Here is an 11,398-nt window from a genome sequence, read left to right on the forward strand (position 1 = left end):
CCTCGACACATTGCCTTGGGGCTAGCAGTCAGACGCTGCCTGGCCTGTTATGCATTGTGAGTGGAATACAAGGCATTCCAGTCAAGCGGAACAGACAGACTGGTGCACGCGTCCATGATCCACATTAACGTGCACTTGTGAGGACGATAGAAACAATTGTAGTGGTCCCCCACAATGCTTTTTGGCAGGTCTCCACTAGGGAAAATGCAGTATCCAGCTTACAGGTTAAGGGAGAATTAGAGTGAGAACTGGGTTACTTTTAGGTTTAGGGTGGTACTAGTTATGTTTAAGCGTTATGGCAAAGTTATGTTTAGGCATAAAAGTTAGGCTGTTGAGGCTAACGATAGTACAAGGTTAAAGTTAGGGTTAGGGCTGGATTTCTGAGCCAGGGTTCAGACTCAGGTCCCCTCAAAGATAGAAAAAAGATAGTGTTTGTGCGCGTGCATTTATGTCATAGGCCACTGCATGACAAAGCTTGAGTGCATGTGGGCATGAAGAATGTGTCAACAAGAAAGTGAGATAGAGAAAGAAAGCAAGACAAAAAAGGAAAGGGAAGCAGGAACAGTAAATAATCATAGAGGGAAATTACCCATCCTTATGCATACATAGAGAACTTCAAGGTGCCTGTTGAGCACTGCCATAAAAAACAGAAACTGATGGCTAATTTGACTTGGGCATTAATAATCTGTTGATGCGGCTATTGCCTAAGTTGGCCTATTTGTGGCAGTGTGAACTGTTAAAGTGTCAATTTTAAAAGAAAAGGTCATTCAATGCAGTGTCCCCTGAGAAGCTGCAATGATCCATGATCACACTACTTTGGAGAGAGAGGGGGAAAAAAATGTGTTAGGTCCTACAGGACATTTGGCACTGTATAGTATACTTTAGCGCTTTCTGAGATTTCCACACTATGCATTGCTCTCTTGGATTAACAGTGTTAACAGTGCAAGATGAATCCTCATGGATTGTAAGTCCGTGGTTTTGTAATGCTGACCAACCGTCCGTGAAGAAGAAACGCCAGATAATGCAGGAGCTCACCCTTCCTCTGTCTCGTTGATGATGTCACAGATCTCCATGTTAAGGGTCCAGTCCTCAGCCTGCAGGCCGCCATCTGTGGCCTTCTCTGGAAAACACAACAGGAAGTCAACAACAACAAATGGACCAGACTCCTCAACGGACAAGACGGAACAATAAGGAGTGGGTCGTTTTTCTCAACACTTAACCCCAGAAGAAAACCCAGTACTGACCAAAGAAGATGAGCTGCCGTTCTGGGCAGGATTCCTGCGCTTATTTATTTTAGGATAATTTTCTAGCCACTGTTCTTTCACTTGTGCATTGCCTTCTCTTTGGTTCAGGCCAGAGAACTGTAAAGCACTGTGACAGCTAATGTAAAAAGGTCAAATTGATTGAATAATTGATCGACGAGATGGGAGATGTCAAAGTGATTTAATAACTGACCCAGAGTAAGTCTGCCAATCCACTCGGCACTAAGCCTGGAGCTAGATGTCAGACCATCTGCACGGTGAACTGTCCTTACCTCACCAATCCCCACTAATTAGCCTAAACTACATGGGTTATGTAACAATACTGTGTGAGTGAAAAAACTAGTGTAACCAAGGTCACCACTGATGCATTCACCTCACCCCCACTGACTCCATGGTCAGTGAGCCATTTTTGTGTGGATTTGGGGGTATGCTTTCCGATCATTATTCCTGCTGGAAGATCCAACGAAGATGACCCAGTTTTATATTCCTGGCAGAGGCAGGCAGTTTTTGACAGGAAATCTCCTGGAGTCTGTCGCATGTATCTTAACAAGGTTCCTAAGGCCTTTGAAAGTAAAACAGCCCCACAACAGCACAGATGCACCAGCATACTTCAAAGTGGGTATCAGGTGGTAGTGCATGACCACAGCCCGTTTTACACCATACACAAACTCCAGTGTTTGTTGTCAGAAAGCTACAGACCATATAAACTGGTTCCAGTAAAATTTCCAAAGACATGTAGCAAACTCCAGGCACTTTTAGATGTAGTGACAGCACAGGTTTTCTTCAGGCAAAACTTCCAAATCACTTTTTGGCAAGTAGGCGTCTAAACTGTGATCCACGGAGATCTTTTGCCACTTGAACCATAGTTCTCACAGAGCGTTGGATCAAAATACATATGCTTCCTCCACCAGGCAGGTTCATGACTGATCAAGTTGTTTTACATTTCTTAATTATTTGCAAATTATTTGCAGGATCTGAGAAGGTCAACAACCTTTTGTCTTGTGTGTTCTCTGGTCTTTCCCATATTAATGGAAAATGAAAGTGAGAGAGCTTAGCATGTGTCCACTCATATGGAGACTCTAAAGTACTGTATCATGCATGACCACTTTAGAATTCCCAAAGACTCAGATAAACTCTAATCAGATTTAGTGGTGTAAATAGTGGTGGCACGCACACACACACACACACACACACACACACACACACACACACAATTTCTAGAAGATTGTATTTGGTCTGCCAACACATCGTCTTGCTAACCTCTTGACAATATGTAGGTCACAGAGGGGAAACCACAGTAAACAGCATGATGCAGAGTTGAGCCACTCCAGCAGTGTGTGCATGCATGTATGTATACAGAAGAGAATTAACGTAGGTTAAGACTTAACCACTGCTACCTTCACTGGGACATCCCACATAATCTTCAAAGTGGATTGAAAAGTGGATGGACGTGGGAGTGAAGGGAAAGAGGGACAGAAAGGGGAATAGAGGGAGACTTGGGAATAGTTGGAAAAAGATGTGGAAATAGAAAAGAGAAAGGGAACAGGGGTACAGAGAGAGAGAGAGTGTGAGAGAGTGTGTGAGAGAGAGAGAGTGTAATTAAAGGAGGAAGAAAAAAGGAAAATTGCTTTTCAACTGTTTTTGGAGGATAGCCTAGATATTTTTGTTACTGTGCTCATATTCATTGTCAAGTAAAAGTGCATTCCTAGGATCAGGTCCATAATGTTAATTTATGATCTAAATTAGTTCAAATCAGAACTTAATCAGCACCTTTACTTGCACATAGTAGAGATGGACTGAGTTCAACCCACTCCAGACCCACAAACAGTGCCTTGGAGTGAATCCAGGACAAGCAGTCACGTGGCTACACAGGCGGCAGGCTGTGCCATCCAGTGCCAACGCCACATCTTCCTCAGTTCCCTCTCGCCTGACCGTCTGTACTCACGCTCACTTCCCTTTCTTCCTCTTCTTCTGTCTGCCCCATCGCCATCTCTCCCTCCATCTCTCCCTCCCTCCACTTTCTACCCACCCCCAATCCCAACCAGTCAGACAAGGGTCAGAACCCTGGCCACTGTATAGGTTCACACTATAGCACAGGAAGGTCTTAGATGGTGGACAAATATGTACAGGTGTCTAGTAGGAAGACAGGATTTAACCGTTTTTTTTCAGTTATACAATGGCCATAAAAAGTATTCACCCCCTTTGAACTTTTCCAAATGTTATTGTGTTAAAAAATGAAATCCAAACAGATTTAATCAGAAGTTTTTACCACTGATCAACAAAAATACAATCCATAAGTAAAGCAAATTGCTCTAAATTATTTACAATAATTAAACAGACAATAATTGACTGCGTAAGTATTCACCCCGTTTGCCATGACACACTTAAATGAGCTGTCTTTAGAAGTCACATAATAAGCTGAAGGGGTCTACTTGTGTACAATTAAGGTGTTTCACATAATTTCAGGTCAACTAAAACAGAATGTGGAAGGTCCCACAGTTGGTTAGTAAGATTCCTAACATAAACTGCATTATGAAGATAAAGGAACATGAAAAGCAAGTCCAAAATAAGGTTCCTTCACAGGCACCAATTATGGGTCAGATAAGAACATTTCCCAGGCATTGAATATCCTACAAGACACAGAAAAGTCCATTCTTAAGAAATGTTGAGAATATGTCTCAAACGTGATTCAGTCTAGAACAGAGTATCAACACAAAGGTACTAGTCAGGGAGGCCACCAAGAGGCATATGGCAACTTCTAAGGGAGATACAGTCTTAGATGAGTGAACTGGGAGACACTGTGCATACTGCAAAAACAGCCCAGGTGCTTCACAAAAGAGGCCAGTGAACCTGTAGGACAGTGGCATTGTGGAAAAAAAACTAATCAAATCTCCGCTAGAATGCATGTGGGAGACTGAGAACAAAATCTATGGTATAGCTATTTTGCCTCAATGCTAAGCACCCCAAACATACAGCCAAAACCACACTGGAACGGCTTAAAACCAAAAAGTTAAATATCCTGTAGTGGCCCAGTCAAAGCCCAAGTCTCAATCCAACTGAGAATGTGGAAAAAGTTGGGAATTGCTGGTCAACAAAAGGTTCCCATCCAAAATGACAGTTTGAGCAATTGTGCAAAATAGAATGGGCAAATTTCCTGTTTTGTATTTGTAATACATATGTAGAATTTACTTAGAATTACTGAAATTACTGGCAGAAATAAATAAATCTGCCACTGATCAAAGAAAATACACTAGGATTTCAGGTTGTAACACAATACAATGTGGACAAGTGGGGATGACTACTTTTGAAAGCCACTGACTGCTTTAAGCTACTATTAGTTTGATCTATTTGCCATCAGAAAGTGGTTTGACTTCACTATTTGCCCAAACTTAAAAAACATGCCAACATAACCTTAGATGTGATCTCACACACACACACAAAGATACTTCCTGTCAGGCCACTTAAATAAATGAAGTGATACACAATGCAAACCTCATTAGTAGGACGGAATGTTGCCCCCTGCCTCCGAGTGCTCTCCCATTTCCTCTGGGTCAAGTGACCTGACCACGTTACTCTCTCCAACTGCTGCTAGACTGTGGTGTTGGATACCACTCTCACCAGCCTTACAACCACAGCAGCAAACACACTGGCCAATCTTGAACATATGTTCAATGCCCTGCATAATTATAGTTGTTATGCAGGGCATTTGTTCATCAGCTTGATCTTCGACTGAAGTAATGATATGAATCTAACTGAGTGAAAATTATTCAAAAACATGCATGCCATGATTACGGGCACCAACAGAAAAATCGATTGATTGTATATTTCATCATGTTCTTATTTTCATGCTTTTAAAACATTTCTGGAAATGCATGCCTTCACATGGTTCCTCTGAAACTTGTTTGCATCTTAGAGAAAAATGTGAAATATTTCTAAGAATCCACAATGGTTATTCAATATTAGGCCAAATGTTTCGGTTATGAAAAACATTTGACCCCAATTTTCTCCCTATCCAATATCATGACATCACCTTCGCAATTATGGACACCTTGTGGCACACATACTCCACAGCAGGTGCAGGATCACTGAAGATTGAGAACCCCAAGCATTGTCAGTGTGCTGCAACCAGGATTTGAACACCTGGCCGACAATAATGTAATTATGTGAGACCGTAACTAAGACCACAGCACCTCTTCTGGGCACTGTGACAGTCAGTTTGGTAAGAAGACAAATTCAAGAAGAATGTCTTATACAGATAAAGTCTCATTACACAAAGTCAATTGAAAGTCACAGGGCAGAACAAACATGGCCGTATTCAGGGTCCAAACCAAGCACAATATGCGGGTAAATCTCAGAAATCTGGTGGGTAAATGTCTGTACCAACATAGTCATGTTATAAAATATCTGGCCTGATGGCTCTGGAATAAATTACTCCTGTGTGCCAGCCACAGAGCGTCTCTAGTGCTCCTAGTTTCCTGGCACTGCTGACCATACGGGACATCACCTACTTGACACTGCACCAGTCTGCTGCTAGCTACCGTTCATTAAAAAGCTGTTATGTGGCGACATTTGCATGGAGTAAAACAACCTTTGAAATGAAAACCCACCGACAAAGAGGAGGACAAATCACAAACTTGATTTGATTTACCGTTGATCAATATATTAAAATAATTTGTATTCAATTCAAATTTCACTCTCTTGGTCATAATACCTTATTAAGGCAATTTATTATTTTGGCTGGTAAAAAATATGCTTGGCTGGTGGATTTTTCCATCTAACAGTCCCCTTGGGGAGCCGAATAGTTAATTACGGACACTGGCCGTTTTGTTTACTCGGCTCCCATCTTTGAGGCAGTATGAAAAAGCTGTGTTTCTCGCTCACTCGGTTGGGGTTATACATACTTCCTGATGGTTGTAAATCCGAACATCTCACTCTGAGATTTTCAGCCCCCTTCATTGCAATGCATGACTGCCTGGGTCAGCAGATTCTTTGAAGGGTAATGTAGTTCCCAGACACATACCAATTTCGTGAAAGCTCTGGTATAACAAATCATTCAAGCTTGGCCTTCATTAGCCAATATGAATGTTGTGAAAAATTTCAGGCAAGATATTAATTGGCTTAATCCGCCTGGTGTGCCAGCCAATCATGTCCCACAACCCCTGTCTCCATGTGTTCATACTGTGTAATGTTGCTGTGACCAGCTCAAATTAAGTGGGCACACTAGCCTGGTGACAGGTTTATTTAATGTCCTGTGATGTGACTGTGAAAAACAACAGGACATTTCTAACAACAACACACACAGACCCATGAACAACAGAAGTGAGAATGTGGAGTAGGCACACCACTGAGATGTAAAGATCCACTTAGCTGCTCTAACCAACACATTTGGTAATGACTTGACCTCTCTCAGAACAGATGAGGGGACAATTATCATGATCTTGGATGACTTAGCACCAACCTGGCCAAAGGAGGAGAGCAGTGGCCACAGCCTGACCTGTAGGCTACACTCAGAGCAGTGAAATGCCCTTCTTGTGCACATACAACCAACAGCCTTCTAGCTTCGTCCCAGAGTAGTAAGACAGCACAAACTCACAATATATCTGGATGAGGTTTGCCTACTTCATCTGTTATAATTCATCCAGATGCATAAAATATTATTTAACCAATTTTGATAAAAGCTAAGAATTTCTAATTAAAAAGATGTGACAATTTGCACTGTAATTTGAGTAAATTTATTTTTATAAAATGTACTGCAGAAATTGGGAAATGCAGTTCCCAGGGTTGTATTGTTGGTTTTATTTGCAATCAATAGGTTTTGTTTGGTATACATTTCAAGTTGGAGTCCCTGCAGAATTATGTTAAAGTGGAATTTCCCAAGGCTAACCATACAAAACTGAAAATACAGCTTATTCAACTACCCACTGGGCCCTAATGAATATACCAAGCTCCATTGTCTGTCAAAAAAATATTTTGGCTATGAATGTCCTGTTAGGTAATCAGTGACAATCATGAAACACTCTCCCTGTCTTGAGGGTGCATTGGCCCAGCAGACCTACCTAGGATCCCAGCCCCATCGCATTCAAATCATCACAATTACTTCTAAGCACAGCTAAAGCTTTATTCTGCACAATTTGGCAGCTACAGAATACATGTTAATAGTGCATATCTTAAATAGCCCTCAAAAGTAACTAGGTCTACAACAGCAGACTTAAAAAAATGCTAGCTGAGGGTTTATGGAAGTGCTATAAATGTTGTCACAGGCCCCGCCTAGTTCTCAATCTGTTTTTACTAACAGCAATGAGTGGCTTTACAGAGAAGGTCAGAGGAGAATGACAAGTTTAAAACAGTTTAATGGACAACTGGGCCATGAAAGCCTTGTTTACAATTAACGACTAGGCCCTTATCCTGAATGGCTTTAAAGTAAAATGTGTTGCTACCATGGTTGCAAAATCACGCTTAATATAAAAGAGTCATTGTTACAGAACCCATAGAACTGCCCAGAAGAGGCAAGCTCTTCCCTTATGAAAGGATGCTCCCATGCAAAACAGGCATAGCCTTATCATGTAAGATCAATGACAAACAAATTGCTATAACACATATACCACTACTCGCAACCCCAAAGATCAATCAGTTATCAACTTATTATCTAGCAAATCACTGGCTGGGAGCATAAAAAGGTCTGTAACACTGGTATTTCCCATAGAGGTGGATTCTAATAAGGTTACAATGATGTTTGGTTTGTTTGAACAGTTACATTATATTAAACAACCAATACAAAAAAAGTCCACTTTAATGCATAGCCAAGACGAGGGGTATTGAACTCTTACTTTAAAAGTCACTGGTTTTCTGTTCTACCTAATCAGTAATTGTACCCCTTGGTATCCCAAGTCACAACAAGCCTCAGATTGGAGGGTTGCAATGGATCAACAGAGTGTAACTGGCCTTGATGTTAAGAGTTGAGTTCAAGGCAATAAAATCGAGAACCAATTGGCAAAACTGTCCCAAAGCTTTGCAAGGATTTATAGAGCACATCTCTTTTTTTTTTTACAATGCAACTCTGAGATATGTTATGTTTCTTACATCCCCTGCACCAGGCTTTAGCATGACCTACAATAGGGAGGACACATAGGGAAGCTACAGGGACATGTTTTACAAGCTTCCTCAACAACACCCCTGGCAACTGAAAGAAGAATTGGGCACAGCTTACCGGCATGATAAAGATAAGGTGTGTTTGTACACTCCCATTAACGCCATTTCAGGAAAAACATAGCCACATGTCCTGTTGACACTGTATGTATTGCTTCTCATAAAGTGAACATCTTCTTGTAATAGAAATGAGGCTCTTATGGGAACTCTGAAGCTTTGATGTGAATCACAATTCATCATCTTTCGAGGGTACTTTGCCAATAAGTATCTGGGGGAATAGATATGTAACAGGAAGTAGAAGGATCAGTATTAGGGCCCTGTTGCATGTTTATGATTTAAAGCATAATAATGATTTAAAGCATAATAATGGGAAAGTTTGGACCATGCAATGAGGTTGTCTAAGCATTATATTGTGATGTTTCTGCATTTTCCAGCATGGTCAAAAGGTGAACTTACTTCCTATTAATTCCCTTCCATAATCATATGGTATGAATGTCCCATGGGAACACAGAATTATACAGAACAAGTGTTTGTACATTAATTAATTGTTTTAAAGCCTGGTAGCCAAATATTACCGAGAAATGACACAGCACATTAATGAATAACTGAATTTCAATTGAAAAGCTCGTGTGCCAACCAAAACGATCTAAAGTGTTTAAACAACTGAAAACCTATTGCAAAATGTCTTCTTGAAATAATTCCGTCAAATTTTGGTGAAAATGTGTAATTACTTTCAACAAATGGCACCTTTATTCCAGTTAGCTTCCACCACTAGCCTATCCTTTGAATGGCTGTTTTGGGCCAGCGAACAGATAACGCGTTAGCTGTCCGATGACGCTACATAACACACATAGCTAGCCAGGTATGTATCCTTCTGAATGCTCTACAGTACAATACCAAGTGTTAAGCCAACATACACAATCTATAAATCATAATTAAACAGCGTCTACTACTAGTAACTCACCTATACACTGACCCACGGGAGTGCTATACGGATTGCCCAGTAAGAACTCCATCTTGATGACAACAACAGTCAGTACAGAATGACAGAAACTGGAAGAGGCGGGTTATATGTAAATCCCACCTACTGAGCAACCCCATTGGAAGATGAAGCAGCACTACTCAAGAGATCCTTTGGAAAGTGATGGGTTGTTCGTGAACGAACGGCTCTTTTTGGAGAATGTTGGGAACCAAATAGATTTTTTTTTTGCATGAACACGATTGTTTTCAGATAAGTTAAACAATGATTTAATAAAGATTGCATATCAGCGCAGTACAAATAATCAATAATGGGGAGAGCGCATCTTTGCGTGTTTTCCAGTAGCGTTACGTCAGGTACCACAAAATGGACAGGTAGGAATTATAGTATTTGCACATGCATTTCACGATCTAACATCACTGCAGCCTGCGTTTTGCCTTTACGTTGGTGATTTGCTCCTTTTTCATTGTTCTGTGGTTATTTTAAGCATTTTAAATAAAGAGCCGTTTGGGAGCCATATGAGTCGATTATTTCAAATGAACAGAGCCAAAAGAGCCGGCTCACCGAAAAGATTCGGAATACCCATCACCAGAATACAACGATGTGCTGTTCCAGACGGAAAGACGCGCTGTGCGTGCATCACAGTTACAACAAATAAAGTACACCTGATAAGGCCCAGCAGGTGCAAAGCAGCGCTGCTGCATGCAAGACTGAAGGAAGAGGGGGTCTGTGCTGAGGGTTCACGGTGGAGGAAATCACCCGCAGATGTGAGCAAGTTTTGTGGGGGGACACAACAACTGCCACCCAACTGTGGGGAGTCAGGAAAGACTAACCACGCTTATCACCCTACAGCCAGGTGTGTCTCTGGTAGAAGAGGCAAAGAGGACCGAATCGAACGAGGGAGAAGGCTAAACAGGGAGCTGCTGAGTAAAGCTATCGTGTAGAAATAGGGAGAGACAATCCATAGACCGAGGACAGAAAATACTTAACTAAAATTCTGTGCTAACATCCAGAGGAAGAAGTTGGGAAAGTTAAAAATGTTTTGCTTAGCCTATTTAGTATCCAAAAGATGTGGGGGAAATATTCATTTTTATTTCATTCTATTGCTTGGGCAAACAATTTATTTTACCCTGAAGGTCCATTTTACCACAGCACAGACCTACTGTGCTTACCCTTACCAAGGTAGGTCATGTGGGTTTTCCAGAGTAAAATAAAAACATTTAATTGTTCAGCTTGGTTAAAACATCTGTAAATAAGGACTGTGCAACATTGTACACATCTTTCTCATCAAAGTTACTTATATTGGATTAATTGAACTGTCCAAGCAGTGAACAGTTGGATATTTACATATGTCTTAGTTAGGCCACGCCTGTGGCATTTCACATAATGGCTTATATCACCTGGTCTGCAAGATTCTGCTGAAGGCAGTAAAAGAAATATGGTGTGGCCAGCAAAAAACAATGGAATCAGGCAACACATAACGGCCAGGGCTGTAGCCAGCTATGAGGTCACCAAGGTCCGGACCCGGGTAATTATATGTATGGACCATCTATAAACATTCAAAAATATATATATATAACTGTATAATCAGGTGTTGAAAACATCTGGTCAATCCTCACAGCAAGTGGTTCCATGGAGCTGCATCTTAAATTAGGCTACTCTCTAGTTGGTGCACAATGCTTATCTCTGTGTTGTTTGAATAGCTGCTCAAGTTCACAGCCAGCCGGGATCAAGCAATCCAGCCACACTCCAAAGTCGAACTGACCTGGCATGAAAGAATGTATGTGACTAGGACAGTTGACAATCATTAATTAATTAAGTAACCCAAGGTCAGGGACGTTGCTAGGCTTATTTCTGTGATCAATATTAATTTGCCCCCCCTAAATAAATCAATATATTTTCTCAGTGATTCATTTTTTTCTTCAACCGTTCCATCGCATCTTCTGTAAATAGTAGCTAACGTCTCCCTAGTATCAGCCATCGGTTCCTAGTGGTCGAAGAACAAAATCCA

At 41.1% G+C, this 11,398-nt stretch overlaps 1 protein-coding gene across 3 annotated transcripts in view; it reads right to left on the reverse strand.

Annotated features, from left to right (window-relative positions):
- The window catches only part of LOC105010258 (TOM1-like protein 2), a 34,306-nt gene extending 24,842 nt beyond the window's left edge, over window positions 1–9,464 (reverse strand). For all 3 annotated transcript variants that reach the window (XM_013135847.3, XM_013135846.3, XM_013135845.3), the window contains exons 1-2: window positions 9,373–9,464; window positions 1,036–1,120 (exon numbers count right to left, since the gene is read on the reverse strand). In XM_013135847.3, the coding sequence (XP_012991301.1) occupies window positions 1,036–1,120; window positions 9,373–9,424 (137 nt within the window). In that variant the 5' untranslated portion in view covers window positions 9,425–9,464. The remainder of the gene's footprint in view (window positions 1–1,035; window positions 1,121–9,372) is intronic.
- Window positions 9,465–11,398: the final 1,934 nt, after the last annotated feature.

Source organism: Esox lucius, chromosome 11 (assembly GCF_011004845.1).
Source record: "Esox lucius isolate fEsoLuc1 chromosome 11, fEsoLuc1.pri, whole genome shotgun sequence".
NCBI lineage: Eukaryota > Metazoa > Chordata > Actinopteri > Esociformes > Esocidae > Esox > Esox lucius.